At 39.0% G+C, this 27,785-nt stretch overlaps 1 protein-coding gene across 1 annotated transcript; it reads left to right on the plus strand.

Annotated features, from left to right (window-relative positions):
* On the plus strand, positions 1-27,071 carry gxylt2 (glucoside xylosyltransferase 2). The gene is made up of 7 exons (XM_034204584.1): positions 1-444; positions 11,060-11,258; positions 13,435-13,566; positions 21,831-22,082; positions 22,398-22,521; positions 24,155-24,327; positions 25,944-27,071. The coding sequence occupies exons 1-7, from the start codon at positions 167-169 to the stop codon at positions 26,115-26,117; spliced, it is 1,332 nt and encodes a 443-aa protein (XP_034060475.1). The 5' UTR covers positions 1-166; the 3' UTR covers positions 26,118-27,071.
* Positions 27,072-27,785: the final 714 nt, after the last annotated feature.

A 27,785-nucleotide genomic window follows, 5' to 3' on the forward strand; every position in this document is an offset into this window, starting at 1 on the left:
CCTCCATGGACGTTTTGCAGAAGCTCCTCTCCGCTCTCCATCATCATCTGCAGGAAAATGCGAGCGGGGAGCGGTAACAAAATGTCAACTCGGGCTGCTCTCCCTCACCCGCAGACATGAGCGGAGCTCCGTCTGCATCAACCAGCCGCAACAAGTCGCTCTCACCATGCGGATCCACTGCAAAGTAGTTGTGATCGCCGTGTGTTTCGGAGTTTTCCTACTTTTGTACTTTTTGGGGGGCAAAGCCGCGGACGATCCGCTGTTGAGAGAAGTTGCAGAGCAAGAGGAGAAGAAAAAGGAGGAGGAAAGCAACTCTTCAAGGCGATCGCACTCTGACTTTGGACGCAATGTTGCAGAGAAGTTTGCAAAGAAATCCCCAGTGGAAGAGCCTCTCCAGGGACGCAAAGAGAGGAAAGCGATCAATAGAGGCATGAATGCAAAGAGGTGAGTTTGTTTCTGTCTCCTCTGTCGATTTCTGAACGCCTGATCCCATTTATGCACACACAAAACACAAACACACACAAACTGCTCGGTTTTTGCTGAATCTCATATTTTCCTGTCGTTAGGAAGTTAAGAGTCAGCGTTAAATCATGCTTTGAGGCAGCCTACATTGTGCTCAAGGACGCTGCTGGCTTCACAATAAGCCTGGTCTGTCAAAGGGACACTTTCAACATGAGCATAAACGGTGCTTGGCTGCCTTTTATGTCCCATGATGTTTGCTCATTTATTCCACTGTGAGTCACTTTGTTGCAATCTAATGTCTGGCTGAAATGTGAGTAGAGAGCATGACTAATGTGATTAGGTGGACATATTGGCAGTGTTTAGAGGAGATAATAGCACAGAAGAATGATGAATTATAACATGACCTCTATATTTGGATCATTTGACCCTTGTTTTTTAAAAGTATTTACATTCAACCCTTTGAGGCTTCAAAGTAGGGTTGGGCACTGTATCGATATAACATAGATATTGTGAAAAGAGGATTTGGGATATCTAGAAGCCTTGTCTCTTCTTGTTTTAAAGCCTGATTGACAGTCAAATGTTGTAATTTTCTTAATGTATCACTTTGCCTTTACCCGCTTAGTCATTCTATCCATATTGCATATTTATTAAATTATTTTATATTTGTGAAATCACCAAAGGTCAACCCTACGATATCGTTATGATTGCACGGCATTTGGTCCAAAAATATCGTGATTTTCTTCTTATTGCCCTTACAGCCTTACTTTAAGGGGGTAAAGGTCACCTTGACAGACTTAAGCTGCAATTAATAGGGAATACAAATAAGCACATACGTTTTTGGGTGGCCTGTTTTATTAATTGCGCTGAAACTGTGGTAAGATATTAGTGGATATGACAGAAAATGGAAACCCATCCTGTTGACTGTCAAAGTCTGCCAAAACAATCTATGTGGGAGTGCAACGCTTGTCAGGTGTGATCTTCCTCTCTGGACGCTTTAAGAGAAGCTGCACCCTGGCAGATGATCTTATTAAGTCACCATCCTTTGTCGCCTTTCAAAAGAAGACAAAAGGCAGGGTTGCTATTTCTGTTCAAGGATGTGAGCATTTGTATTATGTCTTCCAGCTTTCTAATTTCAGCCTCACACATCCCTTAACGTTTCCTCCCGGGCTGAACGCCAGCTATGCCATAATAGCCACAAGTCGACGTTGTGTGCAGATACCCCGCTCCACTAATAATATGTATTCAGCTTCAAAGCCAGACTCGAGGTGCGGAACAGTGGAGATAAAAGCCATCAAGGCGTTGCAATGAGAAAGGACCTTTTACGTCCTCCCCGAAGCCACACTCCTCCATGTGTGCTCAGCACTGATAAGAGAGATGGGGTGGAAGGGGTCACCGGTGGCCGTAAAAAACCCCACAACACACAACCGGGATTGGAAAGCGTTCAAGAGCGACTGCTGCGATTAGTGGAAACACAGTAAGCATCTCTGGGCAAAGCCTCAAAAAAACGTACTTCTATTTGATTAATGGTTGTTTAATTGTAGGTATAAAAGCCAGAGGAATCTGAAAAACAGGGTGTAGTTTTCTAACACTCGTGCAAGCCTTGGTAGAATGAGGGATGACATCAGACGGTGTGTATATTTGCCCTTTGCTGTTCATCTGTAACAGATTTCCTGTGCAGCATGCTCAATAGACAAACATCCCTGTTTTTCCTAATCATATCATTTCCTCTTGACACATCACACTTCTTCCTGTGGCCAAAAATAGAAAGAATAGGGAATGCTCCATCTGCCCCCACAGACACATTACATTTACCGGAAGCTGTGTGTGTTGGGGTTGCAGATGAGGATTTGAGGCAAACCGCTTTAGTTGAGTAATCAATCAGTGAAATGACAAACAGTTAATCTCCAGTGCTTCTCAAAGTGTGGTCCGCGGACCACTGGTGGTCCGTGAGCGCCCCCTAGTGGTCCGTGAGTATATTGGTTACATTTCACATTTGAAATAAATAAATACATTTAAGTTTTCCGCACTCTCGCGGGAATATCTCCGCAATGGAGTGAGCTTAAGTTTCACCTTCGATTGCATGATATAGCCCAGCGCAACACCTCCATCACACATGTTGCCACTTGTTTGTACCATTTTCAGGCGATTTGTAATATGTTCTAGAAAACGATGTGTTTTTTTATATTTGTGGAGTTAGGTGGTCCATGAGTGTTTTTTTATTGGTCCTTGGTATGAAAAAGTTTGAGAAACCCTGATCTACACGAAAATACAAACCTGTTGCTGGTTGCAGAGTAATAAATGGCAGAGTTAGCTGTTTTTGTATTGTTTTAATTTAAATATCTTTGGGTTTTGGACTTTTGATTAAACAAAACCATGATTTTAAGGATTCACATTAGGATATGGTGCATTTTGAAAGGAATTTTTCTCTACTTTTACATTTTATACAATAATCGATTGAAAAAAACAAAAATATATATTAGGGATACAATTGTTAAACTTCGACAAGGGGGTGACTCAAACCTATAAAGCTAAGCTGATACATGTGTCTTGTTATGTGCACAATAAGTACATTTGTCCTACGCTATTTTTCCTTACACATATCTGGCACTTTTTAGGGGTTCATCTTTGCAATTTTTTTCATTATTCCAAGCGCTTCACTTTTTCAACATTTTGCTTGCCTAGTTGTATCTCAGTTGCTATCACTGTCCGGTGGTCAAAGTGTCAAAGTGAATGCTGGTAACGTTAAATAAGAGGTCAGATGCCAGAATTAAGAAGGTAAGGGAATTGAATGTGACAAGATCTTCTGTCGGTCTTTAGATATCCTGTGCTCAGTTTCAGTATCTGGTAGAGCTTTGAACTTGCACCAAACAAACAACGCTTTCTATCTGAAGTAAACTAAATAAATCGATGTTGATGCCCATGATTTTATGTTCGATGCAATTACTTTTTTTTTTTTAATGTAATGAGCTTTCCAAACCTGATTTGGATGTTGTATACTATTGTCAAAGCTTTTGAGTCAGCCATGGCATATATCATTTAAAAAAGAAAACAAATTTGGGTTGCAGCACTAAACATCAAAACGTGTGACGTGTAATCCCGACAACAGAGCCCTCCTGTAAGCATTACGTCACTCATCTCTTTATTACTGTCAGTTTTAAATTCAGAATAATACAGATGTTACCTACATGTCTGCTTTGTTGCATTGAATTAAGGCCTGCATCTACAGGATTAGATGGGTGTTGTTGATACCTTGCGTTGAAACAAATCCCTTGCCCTGTCACTTCAAATGTCGTTCAGCGGCTCTCCTGGCAGTGAAGAAGTCACTCTCTCACTGTGGCATTATGCATAGCTATAAAAATGTCATCTTGCATGACTGAACACTCTCTCTGCAAGGAGGGTTTTGAAATCTCCCTGCTTGGCTGTGTAGATGAAAGTGGTTGGAGGGGCTGCTTGTGTGAAACTCATGAGGGGAAGTTAAACCTGTCTGTTACTCTGGCTAACTCACTTTTAATGTACTACTGAATGAGTCATAGAGGGAGTGGAAGGAGGAACTAGAAAACAAAAAACATACATGGGTAAAAGTCAACGCTTAGAAAGTGAAAAAGCATGCCGAAGAATCCCAAGTTTTCCTTGAAGATTACCTTTTTTTAATGATGGGTAATGATCCAGCAAATACTTAAAACTATTGATTTAGTCATTGATTTACTAGCATATCGACACATTCCTCCACATGCACCAGACAGACAGAGTATTCAAGGTAAGTCAGTCCAAATGTGGTGGGTGTGCTGGAAATCCAATGTAATAAACACTCAGCATCTGCCCATACTGATACATACGCACATGACTGTGTGTATTTGTATGTACCTATATAAGAAGCATGTCTGCAAAAAACAGAGTGGAAAACTGAATTTCCCCCTCGGTGGATTATTTCTTCTTCTTCTTCTTCTTCTTCTTCTTCTTCTTGCCACTGTGACTGCATGGCTCGTCTAGCTTCAACTCAAATCCTCTTTTCTATTTTGGTTTCCACATCGAATAGTACCACCTCACTGTAGGTAGGAATGAAACTGCATCACCTTCAACCTAAATCTGTGGAAATCCTTTCATTGGCAGCCAAACAGAACATCTGCACTTTATCAATTGCACGGTGGAGCGAACATAGTGTAGAAAGTAGTTTTACTGGCTGCCATTTTTACAAGTAAAGTGAATTAAAGCTTGCGGCCGCTATTGATGGTAGCTTAGCAGAGTCAGGATGTCCCATGTTGCGCAATTTCTTATCCTCTCTCTGACCAATCAGTAGGCAGTATTGTAACTCAGCATTCTAGTATCGTCTTGGCTATCTTGGAACCTCAACAAAGTAGTACCTAGAAAAAGTACAATTAGAAGCATTTAGTTCATAGAAAACAAAAAAAGAGTGAGTTGAATGTAGCTGCAGTGAAAATGCTATATGCTATGCTATATTGGAAAAATATATTGTAGGGCCATACCTATACAAAACATGTCTGTGAAGTTTTTTGCTTAAAATACCAAACAGTTCACCCATTGTAGCCATGCCTCATACTGCACAAACCCCTCTTTTGCAGCCCTGTTAGAGAAACGCCCTTAGCTTGAAAAAAAAAAAAGGAGGCGGAGCTAATGCCTGATCAGAATTCTACCGGAGATAAAGTTACATTCTGCTGTGATATATGCCATCCTGTTCTAAACCACATCAAAGATTATTTCTGAAACAGTATGGAGCTCAAATGCTTTTTCTCTTGAGGGTTTATCACAAGGTGAGTTCCTTTTTTTATTTCCTGCTTTTTGAACACATGTGCTCTCCAGTACAGGTTAGCTCTGAGTGTTAGCGAGGCTTGCTAATGTAAACAAAGACGAGATTACGTCCAAAACACGTCAGGCATTGTTTCTGATAGCAACTTTCTGTGGGTCCGCCGCCGATTTGACGTCATATCGGCAGCAAATCTGTATCCGCTCGTTGTACCCCTGTTTTTAAAAGATTACGGAGGAAAAGAGAGAGGGTTTTATTTTCTGACGCTGCGTGAGTTCCCCGACGCACCGGGGACACATATTTATGTATAAAAGACATCACAAAGTGCATTTTGCATGACAGGTCCCCTTTAAATCACCAGCCCTAGTTTTCCATATGTTGTCATTACTAAGACACTCTCTAGAGCTTTACATCCAGTGGCTACCATGGTGAGCAACTGCGTCACTACCCAAGATTTCCCAGTAGGACTCGCACCTTATTAAACATGTTTAGCTTGAGCTTAGAGTAACACGGTGTTATTGGGTTCAAGAAACCACAGGTCCTAAACCAAATGGTGAATTTTCTCTGCTTTGCCACATCTTGAATAAGGTGCCAGCCGTAAATCCAGTGGAGCTGTCTGAAGAAGCATCTTTAGGTTTCCTTGTCATGTGCTTAAACATTTGGTTCCTGTTTTGAGAGGTACCAAATGAGCTGCAAGCGGTTCTACTCCCCTGTAGAGGAAGGTCCTGTTCAGTGTAGTGTCCTTCACCCCCGCTGTTTCAAACCAAAGTGAACATGTTGGATACAAGTCTGTCAAATTACCCAGTTATGCGCCAATTGATTCAATGCCTTTGAGGTGTTCTTTGGTGTAGTTTGTATTCCGGTTTTTCGCTCTAAATGTACATTTTTCTTTGACATAATCTTCAAAGGTGCTGCTTCTTTCTGTCTTTACATGATTTAAAAGGGTTGCCTGTGCTGCTTTGTAGGCTCAACGCTCTTCATGTGCTCAGTCTGCAGCCGGTAATGAATTCAACTCTTTTGTACCTCTGCTGTGCTTCTCAGACTGCAGCCAGATGTGGGGAACAGTGCCACGACACAAAACATGATGTGTGCAGCCCATGCTTTCTAAAAACAAAGCCATTTTGGTTTTGGTTTTGTCCATCCAATTTAACGCAATAATAATTTCAATGGCTTTTATTTTGCATGACTAAGTGCAGCGTAATTACACCCGTGTAGGAGATATGGATTGCCTTTCCGGCGGTAAAAATAGGAATGTGTGTTCAACAACCTTGACAGAGCGTCGGCCTTTGAAGCGTTGCAGACAGATTCCTCAGCACCGTCTCATTCATCCTAATCTGCGGTTCATCATTGTCCCTCAGCCATGCAGAAAACTAAGTGTCACGCTCAGAGACAACCCTGCAACCCACCTGTCAAATTTGACTCTTCTCTCTTCCCATCCATGTTATGGTTGCTTCCTCCAGGCACAGAGGAGATCAATGCCTTTTGGGAATATGCAGTCTTTAGACATAAAACCATTTACCTTGCACTGTTCTCCCAATTAACGCTGAAAGAAAGGGTTCTTTGTTTTGTTTTTGTTTGCCGGTCTTCTCTCCCCAAGGCTATGACAACATATGTTGAACATGGTTTTATTACATCCAGCTCCATGCTGTGTATGTAGAGGAAAAATAAATGATGTTGGTCTCAGCTTCAGGCTCCTGCATGGTACGAGTGTAGTGGGAGATACTAAGTACTGCTGAGTTTGTTTTAACACCACAGCAGTACTAGCTCTGCAGAGAAAGCACTTTCTTACATCTGATAAAGAACCTCCGTGCCTTTGAGCATGGAAGAACAAAGTCTAGTGGGAACTTACAGATGAAAATAAGTGGTGTGTGTGTGTGGTAGTGTGTTCAGGAAGTGTTGAACAATACGTGAAGGCACTTTGTCTTGGATAAAAAAAAAATCTCACCTTTCACCTTGTCTCTTTGTCTGACAGGAAGATGAATGCTATTTTGTTGAGAGCTTCACTTGTTTCTTCTGTCTGGATTCTCACAAAGTGCAAATGTATTTCTGTGTTTCTCACATTTCCATGTCCATTGCAGTCAAACAGTAAAATGTTGAGCAGAGCTGACATATGCCGCTGTTTTTTTGGACTGGATGCAATTGATCCCAACTGTTTTTTAACAGTTGTATTTTTTTCTCAATATGCAGACGTGATATTGCTCAATCGCTGCTCTGACTGGATCGACACAATGCATTTTGGGTATTTAAATAATTTTGTACAATGTATTTGCATTCTGTGGGGTGTTAACAGAAAGCTCTTAACCTGACCTCATTCTACTCCCAGTTTCTGTTCAGATTCTGTATAAAAACTGAATTTAAATCAAGACTTTGTTCCCTTTTTAACAAAAACAGAAATTAAGTATTTTCTTACAAATGAGAAGTTTATTTTATAAGCACAAAAATGCATCCTTGCTCAGCTCAATACACTTTGGGGTTTACAGCTACTGCTTACTTGGTAGTGTATGTATGTACCCGTGGCTAGCTAACGTTAGCAACCTTTATTTAGCCAGTGAGTTATTTTTCTTTGGCTACGGTAACTAATGTTTAAGAATGTATTATTATCTTTTAAATGTCACTAACTGTTTAGAACAACTTATATTAACTACAAAGCTCTTATCAATAAAGTCATTTTATAATTATGTAATATCAATTAGGCTATTTTACAAATGTAATAACTTGCTCCTGTGAATGGGAGCTAAATTTGTCAATATGCCCAAAACTAGTAAATGTAAAATGGTGGTTTTGCATGAATTCATTTATCTAAAAGCAACATGTGTGATTATGTAGCTCAATACAGACCCTGGATATGTTTTAGTGGTTACGCTGAAAAGGAATCTAACTTCGATACAACCAATGTTAATATCTAGGCCGTCTCCGATACCGAACTCCGGTGCTGATAAGGCTGTGAATGGCCGTCCAATCTTTTTAGGACTAAAACCCCCCAGAATCTACACGCAAGGTAAACGTAATCTTCTTAGGCGGGCGTTTACAGCGTGGCCTCTAACACCATGCTGCCCGTCGTATCACTATTTTAGGCACTCCAGCCTCGGATGTCCGACCGTTAGGATAGCAAAACGGAGTGTATTGTGTAGTAGTGGGCTGGTAGAATCCGAGAGCAGTATCAAAACTGGAGGGAAAACCCTGTGTTGTTGGGAGACCCCTTGGTAATTAGGGCAGCTTCAGGAACCACAATCCCTAACCCCCAATTTTGATCCCCAGTTATACCAATCAAAACAATGCAAATGTAATATCAAACACAGCCAGAGTCAAACATTAATGTCACAGCAGTGATATTACCACATCAGCAGAGCTTATATCATATTTCAACATCAATCAAAACCACATCAACCACAGTGACCAATGTGAAAGTATAGTTTAACTTAAACAGGGTTTCTATTCAATTTCAAATCCAAATTATCAACTAATGTCAGTCTTTTCCAGGGAAGGGTGTTCTTACCTCACTCTAAGACCAAGCAGATACCTTCAGAAACCACGAGAGAGGAGTTGGGTCGAAATGTACAAAATACAAACCGGTTTTATTAAGGTTTTAACAAAAATGGAGGATTAAAAGAATCCTAAAAAATAACAAAGACACAAAGTCAAAATACAAAAACAACAGGTTCACAAGTCAAATGTGCTAAAGCCATCTAAAAGAGCCCAGGCCCCAAGACCCGGAATCAAGCTTCCAAAACTTCCCCCAAGCTCTCAAGCCTCAAAAGCCTCAAAAGCCCCCCTTTCTCTTCACGCATCATCAACGGCCCGTCCACACAGCGGCGTGCATTGAAGCATGTCTGAAACTCAACCAACAACCAATCACATGAATCTCCCGCCCCTGACACACAAGCAGCGGTTTGATTGGCTAGAGCTTGTACAGGCATATGATTCGATTGGCTTCTGCCGAGGCGTCAAAAGTTGAACATTGCTCAACTTTTGCAGCGAGCCACGCCAGCAAAGCTCCGCGTCGCTTCCCGCAATGCAGTTTGGCGAAAAGTGACGTCACCCCATTCAAAGTGAATGGTGAAGCTTTCAACGCACGCCGCTGTGGGGACGGGCCCTCCTCCCTCTCTGCGTCAGGTGGTTTCCCCTTTTCTATCTTTGAGGGAGAAGGAGGTCACATATGTTCAACTTTTACTTAATGAACAATTCAAAATGTAAAGTTAAAATAAAACAAAGACTTATAGTAATAATATGCAATTTTAACAAGAGGGAATATGAACATTTTTCATGAAAGCAGAACACATTGTCAATGTCATGTTTAGAATCAAGTTTTTTTCTTTAAACATTTAATTTCAAATATGCAAACTTTATACTTTAATTCATTAACAGAGACTTCATTTATTAACAGAGACAATAAGGACAGCTTGTCTCTACGATTCGCTGGCCCAGGAAGTTGATTCGACCCTTTGCGTAGGTCGCCTGCATCCTGTGCTTCATTGTCTTCATACCCGCTGTAACCGCTCTCAAGGTGTCAAAAACCACAAGCGCCTTCTCAGAATTGTGGCTGGAACTTTTACGCTTTTATTGCACCTTCTAGAATCCGTAATGCGCATATGTCAAAAGTTCAGAATGTTCTATCTAGTTTCACATGCCTGGTTTCACACGTCTGAAAAGACATGATGGAAACATACATCCTTTCTATTCACAGCCAATATAGCATATTTTTATCAATGGTAAGCTTAATAGAGGTAGGTGAGGTAAACGGCCACTTACACAGCAGAACTGTCAACAAAGCAGAACTCTTTTCGATCCACCACTGTCTCTATAATTTTGTGTTTTGAAGCTTTGTCTGAACACCTTGCAGTTTATTTGTCATGCTGTCTCTGAATTATGTCAGGCTGGATTACATGTGTAAAAGCACTGCACAGCACGTCCATTTTCTTTTGATGGATTCATGCATCCTGAAAAAAGGGTGTCTTGCTTTTGAATGTTTATTACAAGCAGGATATTGCTGCACTGAAGCAGATAAAGGCTATTTTTCTGCACAGTGGAAAACATGTGGTAGCAAAAGGGAATTTGAAGGAGCAAGAGGTTAATTACTACCATACTTATACAGAAGGTTTCAAGTGTTCAAGAGCTGTTAAATAGGCTTTTCAAATTATGAGGGGTTAGTGCTAAATGCTGTATCCTTTTGGGGATTTTGTATATTACATTACATTTAGCTGACGCTTTTATCCACTTACAATAAGTGCATTCGACCAGGAAGATACAAACTTGAAGAAAACAGAATCATATAAGTACATCAGGTTTCATAGAGCCAAAACATTTCAAGTGCTACTCAACTGGCTTTAGATAAGCAAGTCCTTTGTTAGTATATAAGTGCTTTGTTAATAGTTCTATCGCTCGAAGTGGAGTCGAAAGAGATGAGTTTTCAGTCAGTAAATGGTTATGGGCACGTTTGTGCAAGTGCTATATTTTGATATAATTTGTTGACTTATATAAATCACAAATGTATGAACCATCAAAATTCCATGTTGGTCAAGCCTTGTAGAAATGAATAACAGTTTCTGTTTCAGTTTGTTTACTTTGAATCCATGTTGAGAGTCAAGTATGGTTCAGTGAATCTCTTGTAGAATACAAATTGCTCTTCACAAGCACTGCAGCATGAAGGCCAATTTACATGCGACGAGTGAGGGGAAACGAGCCTCGTTTAATCAGTGATTGTCAGCAGATCCAAACCCCCTCCACTCCCCCCACACATGGCCTTGGCCCATTTAGATCCAGAAAAACATTGTTGTTCATCATTTGTTCCATTGTTATCTTCTACCAGACTGTTAACACTTCTGTCTTTTGTTTCAGTAAACCGCGGAACATCGTGGGCCGACCTCTGACTAAGCGAAGACGGGCGAAGGACGTGATGCACCTGGCCGTGGTGGCCTGTGGGAATCGTCTGGACGAGACCCTCACCATGGTCAAATCAGCCCTCCTGTTCAGCCTCAAGAGGATCATGTTTCACATTTTTGCTGAGGACCCTTTGGCCCCGCAGTTTGAAAAAAGGGTAAGAACCCTCCAGGGGCCTGACGCCCAAATGCATCTCAGGTTTTTACTAAAAAAGGCACAATATCAAACTATAAGTGGCACTCTTTTAATCATATTTCCTATGTTTTCTTCCTTAGTGAGTCTTCTGACTTCTGATTTAATCCAGTGTGTGTTAAACAACCCCCGCTCTCTTTGTAATAGATGATATTGAGATCAGAGCATTTTTAGCTCTGCCTCTCTTCAGACGTATAACCCTTTTATCTCAAGGCGGGGAGTAATATATCACCAAGACACTCACTGCTTTTCTCACTACCACTTCAAAGTCACCTTTACGGAGGTGCCTGGCATGATTTTGATTAGTTCCACTGATAGAGTAACTAACAGTCTATTAACATCACGTCTACTAATCGACCTCAAACTCTAAACCTGTGAACTTGCCATTATGTGTATGGTGAATTATTGCCATGTGTTACAATTCTCCACGTGGAAACGGGGCGTTTTTCTAGTCGAGATAAAAGTGCTAAAATGCAAGAAGAAGCTTACTTCCAGCGTCTATGCGTGTTGAGGGAGTTAAAAAGTTCGCCCATAATCTCCTTTGATTTCTTATCCTCGTCAGCACAAAGTCTCCGAATGCTTGCAGCGCTCTCACTCTTTTCAGGGCCAAACTGTCAAACTGATGATTATAGAGGGACTTGGAACAGGTCAGATAACATTGTGCAGTTTAAAAGGGTGCCTTCCCCTTGTTTAGACTGTGGCTTCTTAATCAAACAACAGCTGGGGGCTGCGTGTGCTGAACGCAGCACCACGAGACGTGACTTCATTGTTTTAAATGGACGTCTTTACGAGACATCTCATGTTGATTAAGTGTGTGAGAAGAGAGGGAGAGGCTTTCAGAATAGTGATTGTTTATAATGGCTCTTTCTCAATCTCTTTTCCTTAAGGAGTCCATTAGACACTTCCTCTGTATTAAGTGCCTTTTGAGAAGTTAAGTTACACAGCATACCAAAAAGTGAAGAAGAAGCTCAGGAAGCAGGATAGAAAAACATCTTATATATAACTAGCAGGATAAAGTTGTCTGACAACTATTACACATTATAATGTGTAGCTGTAGATAGCTAGTTTCTCGTTATGTATAGGTGCTTTGTAAGGGATAATGTGCAGCGAGGCGGTCATTATGGGTAGAAGAACACCCGACAGGCTGATCAGGATGAAGGATGCATGCAGTTTGCTTTTCAGCCAAACTATACACTTAAATCGAACGGACTTCTTTGTGCAGATGTGAGCGTCCTTAACAGCGGTCAATAAATCCTTGACAGCGATCTGTCTGTTCTGGATTAACAACGTGTCACGTGTTCTGAATTGATCAATCAGAATCGAGTATTCAACTAAGCCATGTAATAAGTTGTGATTTAGCATAGGTAAGCTAACTTATGTGATTGTACAAGGGTGTATGGATAACTTTCTAACTCATCAATGTGCATGTGCAAGGACTGGCTTATCTAAAGCCAGTTGAGTAGCACTTGAAATGTTTGGCTCTATGAAACCTGATGTACTTATATGATTCTGTTTTCTTCAAGGTTGTGTCTTCCTGGTCGAATGTACTTATTGTGAGTCGCTTTGGATAAAAGCGTCAGCTAAATGCAATGTAATGTAATGTAATGTTTGTTTTTCAATTTTTCACAAACGGGTGGATTAATCTTTGCTAATATGTTGGAATAATTTTTATTGTAATGTGTATTTTCAGATATATTTAACAATGATATGACGGCCCCCCTTACGTACGCAGACCTCCGGTTGAAGAACAATACATTCTACTGTTTAAAAAATGACAACCAGTTAGCATAGATACACAAACACACACGTCTAAGTGGAGGATCATTAAAAAACAATTCTTAAATACACTTATCCCATTGTTTCTTAAAAGACATGAACTTAATTTCTTGCTTTAATGCCAAATCACAGTCCTATAGTTTTGTCATGTAAACAATAATTGGCTTCCTGGGAAAATTACATCGGAAAAACTAACAAAAATGTATTTCTCTAAATAAACACCCGCTAATCATACTTCTTGGAACAAAACAGAAGGGATCAGGAGGACATTCTCTCTTGTTCCTGTTAATAAGCGTAGCAATAAACTCCTAATACAAAGACCTTGTTAGACCTTGTAAATGAAGTATGTGTTTCTTTGCTTCCAGCTGAATCAGTGGCCTCACTCCATCTCCTCCAAGTTCCAGTACAGAATCTACCCAATCACCTTCTCCGTGGGGAACGCCGACGAGTGGAAGAAGCTCTTCAAGCCCTGCGCTGCTCAGAGACTCTTCCTCCCCGTAAGGCTGCAGCACTTATCTCCTCTCATATCCTTTCCATGCATAATGTCATTAACCAGTGACATTTTTTTAATTAATTTCTTCTTTAACAGCAATGTCCTTCCAAGTGCATGGCTATAATTAACTTGTGTGATTATTGATGACTTCACACTTTTTCTGCAGCGTTTACTCAGTGAATAAGCAGTCCCTAGATACCTGGTGATTTCATCAAGTGAAGGCTATTGATTTTATTTTCTGCTGATGTTCATTGAAATAACAGCCAGCTTACTTGCCATGTAATGAACATATTGCTTGCCAGACAAATCCATTGGTTATTTTCTCTAGCTGCAAGACAATCAATAAACATCCACTTTTCACTTAATCAGGAAAACCTTTTGAGAAGCTTGTAGTCATTCAGCCGCTACAATAGTTTGAATTATGTAAGGTCTGGATTAATCCATCTTCATTTAGAATCCTCTCCTACTTCAATATAGTCAATGCTGCAAAAATCACAATCCAAATATTGTTAAAAGTGGTCTTTTATACTGCTTCAAAAGGATGAACGATATTGGAAAATAATCTAATTGAGATTTTTTTTCATTTGGTCAATGCAATTCAGTATGTATTATTTTTATTATTCAGCCAGCTAAGCAATCACAGCAGACTGGGCTCTGGTTTCAGACAGAGGGTGAAAGGAGGTGCTGCAGCACAGGCAGTATGAGAAAAATAAAGAGCTTTTGAACATTAAAGGGGACCTATCAGGCGAAATGCATTTTTTGATGTCTTTTATACATAACTATGTGTCCCCGGTGTGTCGGGGAACTCACGCAGCGTCAGAAAATAAAACCCTCTCTCTTTTCCTCCGTACCCAAATCTCTAAAAACGAGGAACAACGGAGCTGATCTGATATGACGTAATATCGAAAATCTGGACCCACGGCCCAATCAGAAACGTTGCTATCAGAAACAATGCCCGACTGTTTTGGACGTAATATGGTCGGTGTTTACATTAGCATCGCTAACACTCAAGAGCTAACCTGTACTGCACAGAGCATGTGTGTGAAGAAGCAGGAAGTAAAAAGGAACTCACCTTGTGGTATAACCGGCAAGAGAGAAAGCCTTTGAGCTCCAAACTGTTTCAGAGAGAATCCTTGATAATCCATGATATGGCGTTTCATCACCGCAGTATCTGCCGGTAGAATCTCCAGCATGAGCTCAGCCCCCCTCCTTTTAAAAAAAAAAGAAAAGCTTTTTACCCCAAACCAGCACTTTTGAAACAGGAAGTGAAATAGAGGAATATGAGGCATGGCTAGAATGGGTGATCTGTTTGGTATTTTGAGCAAAACACTTCATAGACATGTTTTTTTATATATTATATATCTGAGACCTATTGCCTAAAAATAGCATGATCGGTGCACTTTAAAGCATGTAAACATGTCACAGTAGAGGCACGAAATACAAATATGAACCTGAAAATGAGCATGATTGGTTCCCTTTAACTCAACAGCAAAGCACTGCCAGGTGTGAACATTAAAAGATACAAAAATAAATCTGAATCCCACTGATATCCAATCAGTAACAGTATCAAACTAAAGTGCATGAATGTAAATAAATCCACACTATATATATACAGTCAGTCTATGATCTCAACACTTAACATTTGCCACTCTTAATACATTTTCACAACTTAAAGCCCAATGGTAACATATTGATTTAACTCAACAACCCCTCTCCACTTACATGCCAGAGGCCCTGTGTGAACATTAATTAAATAAGAAGATAATCTCACGGATCTCCAGTCAGTAACAGGAGCAAATCACACACATTATGATAACCCAAGGCCTCGCTGTAAACATGTTACAGTTCAGTTTCTAGACTGTAGTGGCGAGGCACGAGGGAGACTTTGTTTTGCCTCGAGGGCTGAAAGTGATGGTCTGACCCCTTCACTTAACCCAGCAACTCTCCCTGGCTCTTGAGGCCACGCAGTGTACATGCCCTGCTCTATATCCTAGTAACATTCAGGTTGAGCTGATGTTATAACAATCATGTAACATTTCCCTTTTTGTTTTAGATTAGGTGAGATGAAATTAGCTAAGATATACTTATTGAACCCTCAAATTGGGAAATTGTTTTCAGCAGCATGTTGAAAGTCATTACACATCAGTTAACAATATAATAAAAATGAAATATACAGAAATATGACAGATATAAGATACATATTTTAAGTATATACTTGCGTAAATAACATATGCAATATAAAATCCACATAAAAAGTTAGAATACATTGTAATCGACAAACTTACTAAAGAAAAAAATATATATGCATAAAGGGACTATTTATTAAAAAAAATTGCATGTTGCATTTTTTTAATTCTAATTAAAATGTATTTATTGCACTTATTGTTAATAACTTAATTAGATTTGCTGGTTATTTAGTTCATTGTGTCACATTTATTGTATCATGTCTATGCCACTCCTCCACCAATAACACTATGGTGAACAATAAAACCTTAATGTTTCAATTTAACTGTGACTTACAAAGTTAGTTAACACCATGTTAAGGAGCAAATAACTTGTACTAACCTATTCATTTCAGCGCTGTTGGTTACCTGTGCTGATCGTGTTAGCAAATGATTGTTAGCCTGACTAGGCTAACAATGCAAACGGCTTAATCATTTAGCTAACATGCTAACAACAGTAGTATAGTGAGCTAGCGTTGACAAACTGAAAGACTTAGTACAAGTTTTTTTGGTACTACTTTACAATAAGACTACCCTTCTAAAGGATTCATAAAGGGTTTATAATTCGGTCATGAATTAGGTTGTAAACACTTTATTAATCATTAAGAACCATTTATAAACCAGTTCTAACATAGTTTGCATACGTCAACACAGGCTCACTATTTGGCAAGAGGACTAAGCCTTATATTGGCTACTTAGCGAGAATCAACTCAGTGAGCAACAGATACCAAGGATGCTGGCTGATGAAGAAGACGAAGTAAGCTAGGTAGCCAATATAAGACTTAGCAGTACAGATACATGTGGGCTCACTATTTGGCAAGCAACCGATCACAGTCGCCCTGTTTATCTCATGTCGTATAAAAGCTTATTAATGATTTATAAAGTGTTCACAACCGAATTAATAAATGAATTACAAACTATTCGTAAACCACACAATCAGAAACATCAAGTGGGTAAAGCCCAAAGGAAAGATGGGAATGTTGCCCTATCAGTGGAATCACTGAGATAACGCAGCGGAGCGTCTGCAGGGATGTGAATACAAACAGGGCAAACTGATCTGTCACCGCTTCACATTTACTTTCTTGCAGACGCCTATTTCTTCACTATTTCTTCTTTTAGAGACACATTTTCTTTAAATAAAACTCCATGATTATGAAGAGAGACTGTGTGTAACAATACCCCAAACCAAAAAGAAATTATTCTGCAGATTTAAGACAGGACAAGTCATCATATATATCGCCACTTCATTTCTAACTGAAAAATGGGTACCACTTTACAATAAGACTACCCTTATAAAGGATTCAGGTTCATAATTAGGTTCTAAACACTTTATTAATCATTAAGAACCATTTATAAACCAGTTCTAACATAGTTATTAGTAAGCTAGGTAGCCAATATAAGACTTGGCAGTACAGATAAATGTTGTCTCACTATTTGGCAAGCAACCGGTCACAGTCGCCCTGTTTATCTCATGTCTTATAAAAGCTTATTAATGATTTATAAAGTGTTTAGAACCTAATTAATAACCGAATTAATAAATGAATTACAAACTATTCGTAAACCCTTTATAAGGGTAGTCTTATTGTAAAGTGGTACCGTTTTTTTTTGTGCCAAAAGTTACATTGCCTTACCTCATAAGTCATATATAGTTATAAAGTTATAGTTGGCTTAGTTATATCCCAAAATGTGGGTTTTGTTGTTTATGTTCCGGCTGCTTGACCCTTCTCAGCTATATTGTTGTATCTTTATCATTCTGTGGGTTTTACAATACTCACCATAAAAAAGAGCTTAAAGGGAACACTTTTGACATCCAGTGCGCTTTAATAGCAGTGGCGAGCCGTGACTTTTATACCTAGGCCCTCTGACCCCCCCCCCCCCCCCCCCCCCCTTCCCTCGAAAAAAAGAAGAGATATTACGTCACAGCGTATACTTCAGCGGAATATCAAAACAGCGACCCGGGGTGGAAAACGCATCAATGACAGCGACCCTCTACCACACAAAACAACATGATTTATATAAACACCTATCATGACAGGGCACCCACAGCCAAGTAACAATTACAAATGAATTAAGTCGGCACGGCGGCCCACATTGAAAATGACTTAGGCTTACCTTTGATGATCAAATCACTTAAACACAAAGTCCATCCTCCTGTTCTTTTGGATGAAGCACTTGCGGGTCATTCAGCTGATGCTATGCCACTCCAGTTTATCATTGTAACTCAATCTTGAAAATGACTCTGTTAATAATTTCATCACTATCACTGAAGTGAGCCATCATGAACAAACTTATGCTAATTATAAATCTATCGATCATAAATCTATCGATTTAGATTTATGATTCAAAAATAATAAAAGTATAGACATGTGGATATTATCCGGCTGAACAAAACGTGCATTCATCTAACAGGTTTATTTTCCACAGACCTTATTTCGAGCTATTTTCCAAAATCCTATGGAGAAATCCCACTGCTTTCTGTCGAAGGAATCCGAGTGAAGCTTACTTCCGGGTTTTAGGATGCGTCACTGCACCCCTTGACCTCACAGCGGGCGGAACTTGTCATAAAGTCCGCGAAAATAAAGCCCGCCCATTTAGAGGGAAGATATGATTGGTCAATTGTACTGTCATTTGACATTACTCTCTCGTTGAGTTACTATAGCTGGCCCTCTGTGAATGTAGAGAGGGACCAACAAGCCCTCCCGTCTTCACAGTAATTCGCAGAGACGGCATATAACCCTTCACATTCCAACAGAAACTGAACAGGCAGATTCGAAGGATTTATTTATTTGGAAATATTATTTTAAATACAATTAAATCAAGTTATTTTGGAAAAACTAATGAAAAATAATATTTACATTTTTTTTTTTTTTTTTTTTTAATGTTTTCAAATATTATTTTTTAGAATATCTTAGACACAGAGGGCCTAGAGGGCCCTGACGGCTCGCCACTGTTTAATAGTTTATAATCCATTAAGCGTGTAACCACAACATTTGAAAAGCCCATTTATATTGACAGATAAATCCTTCTCACTCCACAGTGGCTATGATTGCATTGCTGTGGATAATCACACATAAACTGAGGCTGTATAAACAGTGGGTTACTGCTCTGTTTGGGCTTGTTGGTATCGATTTCTGCTTTGTCACACACACCAGCACTCGCTTTACCTCACTGCTGTCAGCAATACAATCCAACAGAGCCAGCAAAGCCTGTGGTGGAACACTCTGTCGCACGGTGACATGGTTTAATAATATCACTAGGGCTGCTAGATTATGGCAAACAAAATCTATAATAACCTTAATACAAAAATAACACCTTCACTTTGGAAACATCATGGATTTTTTTTTACTTTTAAGAAAGATCAATGTCCGTTTATTACATTTGAAGACTCATGTAAGGCTTCATGTTGCGGTTTGACCATCAATCAGTTGTGGTGGCACAATCTTTACCGCTTTAGATGCATTATTTCCAACTTTTATCTTAGCATTTCTTATACAGGCCAGGCAGTGTAACTCCGGGGAAATGGTGGCACGATGGTATTGTGTAAATGGCATTGTTTCAATTTCCGTACGCTAACAGTGTTAACTGGTGACATGTCTTTTGCTAGGAAGCATATACAGGCTTTTGTTATTACTCTATGTCTTTCAGAGGTGGATGGGAAAGTGGTTGCATTACAAATAGTGTTTGAGCTTCTTACTGTTTGTTATAGACCACTTAGGGATTGGATATCTGTTGACTTAACAAACGGGTTGCCTTGTGGTGTAGACATCGCTGTGTAAAGAATTTTGCAAAGTACCTTTTGTTGTTTCTCGTCAGACTTGTTGAAACCAAAGTGTTTTTAAACAGCTTAACTGCTTTTACATTTTTTGTTTATGTAAGGTTATTTTTCGTCATCTTGGCACCAGCTAAACTAAACATGTCACAGCCTGGCTGAGTTTGGGTTTTAAGTGAGGGGCGGGAGCCCACCATTGTGAAGGAAAGGGTGCACTGGATTTATAACACAACACTAGAGCATTGCTGAGATAATGAGCAGTAACTTGATTATGTTGTTTCATAGTTGTTGGAAGTCAAAATCGAAAATAACATTTCACTTATTGTCAAGCTCTAAACAACTATTTCCATTGGCTGAAAGTGGTTCTGTCTGTACCCTATACCTCTCTCTCCATGTTTTTCATACACCAAATCAGGTGTATCAAATTTGTGCACAGACATTTGGAGGGGCTGTTGCTCTGAACTGGAAAAAGGGCCTCCCCCCCGAAAAAAAACACAAGACCTTTTGAAAATTGTAATTTGTTTTTAATGTAAAAGAAACCAAACGATTATTACATCAACTAAATTGAACAGTGATTCACATCTCATAACAAAATAAGCTAAGGCGACTACTTGCATTCGGTGACTTGATTTTAAAAATGTTTTGCGGTCCATATCTCATTAAAATATCTAATGTTAGTAACTATTAAAGATAAAATGGGGACAATTCTGTTCTTATGTAGTTTGAACATTGTAACTGCTGTGCAGACATACTGATAAAATATGGCCTCTAACTAATTACCTTAAATAAACTCACTAATTAATGAAACCAGTTCAATACGCATTATTCTTATTCTTATCATTCTTTATGAGCGCAGTAACGGTAAGGTATCTAATTACTTATTTATTTAGTATTCCATAACTTAGTAACAGAGATGGTCAAACTGAAGTGGTAGAGACATGGCAGAAATCCTACAATGAAGCGGGACATTGAACTGTTCACTCGTGAAAGGGCGATCAAGAAAAGAGAGCGAGCGGCCCCGTTGAGGGAGCTTACAGATGAGAAGACACAGAAAGACAGAAGCACAATAACAAAGGCTATATTTAGGTGTTTTTTTGTAATAACCGACGGTATCAAGAGGAAGTAAAGTCCCCTGGTTTGTCCCTTATACCCTAACTGCCATGAGTCAACTCAAAATCAAGTTTCCAAAATCCGACACTGAGGTGGCGCACCGGCAGATGACAGCGCTGACAAAGTGTGTTTCCCGCAGCGAGATGCTACGATACTAATTGTGGGCTTATCATGTTGATTCGGGCACAACAGAAAAAAGACAGACAAACTCTCGCTCTCCAGAGGGGCAGGTCAGCCAAAAAGGCCAAACGGGCCGTTGCCCGGGCAACATTAGCCCGTACCTGTGCACGTCCCTGCACCAAATGGTATATTAAGTAACATTTGACAGCATGCTAAACCTAGAAGTAGCACACAATGTACTCTGTCCTACTGGTAAGTGTCTTTAGAAATAGTTAAACGAAGTCTGGATGCTTATTTGAGTTAAACTGGCAGAGACTGTTTGATTTATCACTGGATACAGAAAGTTTTGTCTCATCTCAACTCATCTTATTGTTCGTAGCATATGGTGAAAATCTGGATTTGTTCTCACAACTTTAATGTTGGATGATATGTGAATTTCAAAATGCTCTTTCACAGAATCCCTCTGAAGTGTGTGGTGGGAATTTATTTATCAAATGTGGATAGAGAATCAAACCATTCAGCTGTCTTTGGCGTATTTTATTTCTTGTAAGAAAGTTCAGTCAGTCATACAGCCTGTAGAGTGAAAATGAATAATAGAGTTTGGGTTGCATATTTAAACACAGAGAGAGGAGAAAGGTGGCGTAAAGCTTGGTGGTAATGAAAGGAGCATTATGGAAGTTAGGGAGTTAGGGAGGCCGTATCAGGATGCTCTCAGTTCAACTGAGTTGAAGGTCATACTGTTGGTGCACATAGAGTGTAACTAACAACATTGCAACAAATCTTCTTAATAAGGAATTTTCCCAAGCTTAGCTAAGAAGTGTGAGAAGTAGTAAATATAGATAAACAATAGCAAATATGAATCACACAATGATATTATTTAAGTAAGTAAGTGAGTATAATATTTTTCTATTACAAGTGCTGCTGAAATTGATCAATGTTGAACTACATTTAGTGTCCCTTAAATCACACATATCCCATATTTGCATCTTTAGCTGAAAGATCGTACGCTTAAATATTCTAACGATGGCTGTTATCATCTGTTTACAGGTCATCTTGAAAGACGTGGACTCGTTACTTTACGTAGACACAGATGTGCTGTTCCTGCGGCCAATGGACGACATCTGGAGCTTTCTGAAGTCCTTCAACAGCACTCAGCTGGCAGCAATGGCCCCGGAGCACGAGGTCCCAAAGATTGGCTGGTACAGCCGCTTCGCACGGCACCCTTTCTACGGAGTCACCGGGGTCAACTCTGGTGTGATGCTGATGAACCTCACACGGATCCGCAGCACTTTGTTTAAAGTAAGGACATGCTCTTGTTTCCCTCACTCTCTGATCAGTGAAAGGCTAAAGGAAGCTTCCCTTTTACATACTGAAGGTTATTTTCTTTGAGCTTAAGTTGCAGTGCTTTGAGTGGGCTGAAGCTTTCTGATTACCATGCGAGGAGCACAGACTTCTGCCCTCAGAACTTAATCTAGCAGCTCTTAACACTGCCAGCAGATTTCAAATGGAACTAGGAATGTAAATGTGCTCCTCCTTTGATGAAGTGTTCGAGAAAAAATGAGAGAAATTGCTCTGGAGCTGTTTTGAGAGTGAATGTTGTTGTCGGTATTTCAGAACAGTATGATCCCAAGCGGCCTCTCATGGGAGGATATTCTACATCCACTATATCAGAAGTACAAGAACCACATCACATGGGGAGACCAGGACCTGCTCAACATCATCTTCCACTACAACCCAGGTACGGTCATTTTTGTATTAATGTTTTCTTTAATGATCATAGAATATATTGTTGTCACATCGAACACACATTATGCAAAGCCCCAACAAATATGCAACAAATTGATCTTCTGAAAGCCCACGAAAGGAATTACTGGAATATCAAAGTGTATATAACACCATTTTGAATTCCTAGTCTGCCCACGATCATCATGTCTTTCAACATTTCGCCAATTCATTGTTGGTAAACCAGTCTACAAAGAGAGGTGCAGGAATGAGTCTTAAATCTCGGGAATGAGTTTACCACTTGAAAAGCATTTTTTTCCTGATGCCTGAAATTAAATCTGTAATCAAACAAAGCTTAGAAGATGTTCATGTTTTATTCTACGACATAAATAAAATTGCAATAAATACCTCACTTGTAAATATCTGAAGCTTCTATTTGTCATACATGTGGTTGCTAACACGTGACTAAATGACGAACATTAGCCGCCATTAGCTTAGCAGTTGTGTTTTTCAGCCATGTGACCATTATGTACTTTGTTGTTCATAGCCTAACGCTTCAAACAGCATAAAAGTGCTGGTAATATGTGGGGACTTGTCCACATATTTTATGCAATATTTTCCGAAATCCAATGGGAAAGTCCCATTCACTTTTTGTCAAAGGACCCCTTGCCATGTTAACTTCCTATTGGGTCTATACAAACATGTCATCACTGCACCACACCATTATAAATCTGCATAGGTAAACACAGGATGCTGTGACTGCAGGCTACGGCACACTGAGTTCCAGCTGCAGCGGCCAGATGTAGGCATTAAGCGCTCAGAGCCTCGGAGGAGCTGGCATCGCTTGTGTTTGCTTTAAACCACAGCCAAAGTGTCTGTTTGACATGGTGCAGCTTGGAGCGCTCTGCAATCTCCAGAGGAATATTTACGTTGATCCAAAAGCATTGACTTCTTTGTGTTTGTTCTGCTATCAGGAAAAATATGTGATCTCTTCAGATTAGGGCTGAATCAAATGCATTCATGTGGTTTTTAAGGTGGATTTGTGGAAAGAAAACATTCAAAATACACATTAAGGTGTTTATTTGACTTACTTTGTCTATTTGCATCTCCAGATGTCTCCTAAATGCACCTCTTTTTAGCATTAGATAATGCATAATTTGCTTTCAATGTAATTTAAAGTGTAGTATCTTTCTAAATGTATGACATTATTCATCTATTTTCTTATTAGTCTCAAAATGACTAAGTAGTGAATCTTATTGTAAAGGTTTTTACAGAGGTTTTTCGTCATACTATATAATTCGTAGTCAGATTTATTAACAACAATTTGTTCCTTAAACATGGCATTTATTTCGTAAGGGCTGTTGACAGTATGTTTTGATTTATGCAGTGATAACAAAGAGATATCCAAAATCCTATACTCTTATACATCTAATTGTTATTTCTTATCTCTTGTATTAACTGGCCTGGCATTTGATATCCAGGTAATCCAAACTGAAAGTAATCAGGTCACAGTACTTTTATATTGTGATACTTAGATTTTGTTACTGATAAAAAACATTTAGCATAACTAATAATTGTAAATGAATACATTACGTCCAAGTCCCAACCCTGAGTATAATATAATAAATAAACTGTTTCTCTTCTTGCAGAGTGTCTCTTCATCTTCCCCTGCCAGTGGAACTACAGGCCAGATCACTGTATGTACGGCAGTAATTGCAAAGGGGCCGAAAAGGAGGGCGTGTCTATTCTCCATGGCAACCGTGGAGTGTATCACGACGACAAGCAGCCGGCATTCAAAGTAGTCTATGATGCAATATGTGATGTAAGTGTCATGTAATATAATCAGGGTTTATTGAAACAATATGAGTGTCACAGCACAACCAGCTCTGTTAAAACTGCACATTGTTCTTTTTAGACCAAGGGAAAAAACTGAATAAAAACAAGGACTACCATCATAGATATACATTTTTTTGTTAATACCTAATTTACATATTACTGTACTCCCACAAGAGAAGCTGCTTAACATCAGCAGATCTGGTGTGATAACAGGGAATCTGACACCTAGTTACAAAGAGACTGTGAAAAGAAATATGTAGGGGATTAACAAGACATTTCAATTCAGAAGTACCTATCAAATATATTTAATAGCTCCAGGGTTTGAAATAATGGGGCGGTATGAGCATTACAGCGAGAGTTAGTGACATCCCTAACATTTCTTCTTGTAATATAAGATGGAATAGAGACTGATTTTATATGTGCCGTAAGATATGAAAGGATACTTCATAGTCATTTAGATCCAAACCTTTTCCAATTATGTCTTACTCTCCTAAAATACCAATATATATTTCCTTTGCAACTTCATAAGAGATGTGTTTTTATCAGTGAGCCAATCATCAAAGATAATACCTAAGATCTTATCAAGAGAATCATTTTCATTACATTTAAGTTTTAGGGTTTTATTTTGCTGCTTGAAGATCATATAACTCTTAACATGACGGATAATGTATTGCATTTTAACCAGATATTCATCCTCCTATCCATAACATTCTTAATACAGGTTTCCGCCAATGCTCATCTTTCGCTATAAGAAAAGTATTTATATAAAATATAGATATGGAGTCCAAGATGGTTGGTTATTTAATACTGTAACATTAATGGCTAGTGTCTGTGAAACATCTCAGAGCAGACATGTTACAGTAAACACAAACAGGTGTAACTTATCATATTAACGATGGCTGATTTAAGAGGGTGTGTCAGTTCCAGGGTCCTGGTGTTATCCATCATTAATGCAATTAGTGACACCTGTGCTATTCCAGCACATACAAAGATCTGCTGTAAGGAGGTCTACTGATGCTGTGCATTGGAAAAGTATCGTGATAGTATATTATTTTTAAGTAAAAGATCGACTTAGTATATAATTGGCTTTGATTCATTAGAGATGTACATTACATTTCATTAGGCAGACCCTCTCATCTTAAGCTACTGACAATAGTAGCTGTAAAACAACGAATATACAAACCGCAAGAATCCTGTATGTACATTAGCTTTCGGTGCTTGTGCATTGGATTGGAATAAGGTAAACGTTTCATTAAAGACATCAGGATACAAACAAAGAAAAGTCGTTCCTCTGAAAAAGAGCATATTTGAGTGAATTCTCCCTTGCTTGCCTTAAACAATCTGGGTCAGTTTTTAAATTTAGAATTTGTTCTCTCCTGCAGTAGAGTCAGCCCCCCCCTGCACCGCTGAGATAAGCCTCTTAAAGACGAGCTCGGTCATAATTTATGATTAATGCAAAACGCCAGCACCCCCACCCGACCCCTGCTGCTGACGGGATGCGTAAATACCATTTAGTCTGTGATACGTTCCATTAAAAAACGATCAAACTGAAATAGCTCATGGATGAGAACTGACACAGGACGATGTTCTCTGTTCCTGCAGTTTCCCTTCGAGGACAACATGTTCCAGTCGCTGTTCTACCCCATCCAGACCAAGTTCCTGGACACGGTCAACACCCTGTGTGGTCGCATTCCTCAAGTCTTCCTCAAGCAGATAGAGAAGACCATGAAGAAGGCGTTTGACGAGAAAGTGGTCCGACACGTCCGACACAACTGATGGAGAAACTGTTTTATTCTGACAGCACAGAGGACCAGGTTGTTTCGTCTCTCAGCACTTATGTGTTCCTGGAAAGTTATTGTGAAATCATGGTATGGGTAATAATAAGCCTATGTATACGGAGAAGCATACAGTGCTGGTCAGTGGTGCGTAGAATAGGTTTGCCTTATTGCCGTCTTAATACATCTCAGTTATGTACGATGAAATGCATGTTGAAAAGTGAACAAAAAAAGACTGCACAAAATCTTCTTTTTTTTTTTAAATCAAGAATTATAAGCTCTTCATCTTGAGTGTAGGCTAAAAGCTAAATGTATGACGTACTTGTTTATCTACCTTCTTTTTTATTTCCTCATTGACATACACTACACAGAGCCGACATTGGACTTTGGAAAGCTTTACTACTTGAAGTAGTAGATTCATAAACCACTCCTCTCAAATCATGTGAATGTTTTACCAGCAGATAACTTGAAATATGAGCATGTGTGAATGGGAAGAATTCATGGTCTGTTCTGCGGCTGCCAAATGCCACTGACAGTATTAAATACAGCACAAAAAAGAGGAAATACAGACTTTTATATAACAAACCGAATGTTAAAATGCACTTTCAGAATGATATTATTAGGACTGGATGGTTGTGTGTTTGCAACATGTCCACATTAGATGCTACACTGTCTGGAGTTAATCAAAACCAAAAGTGCTAGCATTTAAATATAGTGACAGCTGATTATGTGCCATATAAATATTCATGTCTGCCATGTTTACTATTACAAGAAATGAGTGGTATAGGTGAGTGAGTGTCATAGTTTTTAATATGATGTATGGTCTGTTGTGAACACATGGATTTTAGCAGCATTACTTTCAATGTGGTGTAATGATCTAAATATATCATTTAAACTGGAAACTGAAAATGGCTGTACAGTCAACATGTGTTTCTAAATAAATCAATGCAATGTACTGAGTCTCATTTACATATGTATACCATTTATGGGGATTGAAATACACCAAAGCAATGCATTCTTGTCACCAAAGGAGGTAAGTCCAATTTTAAATGTGATTCTAGATAACAATACAGAAGATTTGTCTTGAAATAAGTTTCTTAATTTTTATTGTTTGGTTTAAATAATAACATGTTCTTGTTATGATTACTTCATAAAAAGCATCACACAAATGTATGCATGTAGTTTTGATGAATATCAACAAATGTTTATGAAACTAAACTTCCTGCTGTATGTGTTTCACTAATGGCTCTTATAAGTTATATATTTGTTATGTTTGAGGAAAATGATAGTCACCCAGTTAGACGCCTTAAGGGATTTTAAATAATTGCAGTCATTGTGTTGTTGTTCTTGAGTCCATGCCAACAGCATTGTGGACAGCATATTAGCAAAACCAATAATCAGTGTCATTTATTGAAGTACATTTACTCAAGTACTGTAATTAAGTAGGATTTCCGAGGTGCTTGTAGGCCTACTTTACTCAAGTATTTCCATTGTATGCTACTTAATACTTTTACTCCACTTCATTTTGGCAGCCAATATTGTATTTTTTACTTTACGACATTTATTAAGCAAAATGAGTTACTTGTTACTTTACATATTCAGATTATAAAATAGTACCAAAAATATACTAAAACTATGATATGAAATGATAGGTTAAGATATCGAGCAT

Source organism: Gymnodraco acuticeps, unplaced genomic scaffold (assembly GCF_902827175.1).
Source record: "Gymnodraco acuticeps unplaced genomic scaffold, fGymAcu1.1, whole genome shotgun sequence".
Classification (NCBI taxonomy): domain Eukaryota; kingdom Metazoa; phylum Chordata; class Actinopteri; order Perciformes; family Bathydraconidae; genus Gymnodraco; species Gymnodraco acuticeps.

Bases quoted from the DNA above. Each gene is read 5' to 3' on its own strand.
- gxylt2 (XM_034204584.1), top strand. From the start codon at position 167: ATGCGGATCCACTGCAAAGTAGTTGTGATCGCCGTGTGTTTCGGAGTT. The intron at 445-11,059 runs GTGAGTTTGTTT...CTTTTGTTTCAG, and splicing joins AGAGGCATGAATGCAAAGAG to TAAACCGCGGAACATCGTGG. The intron at 13,567-21,830 runs GTAAGGCTGCAG...ATCTGTTTACAG, and splicing joins CTCAGAGACTCTTCCTCCCC to GTCATCTTGAAAGACGTGGA.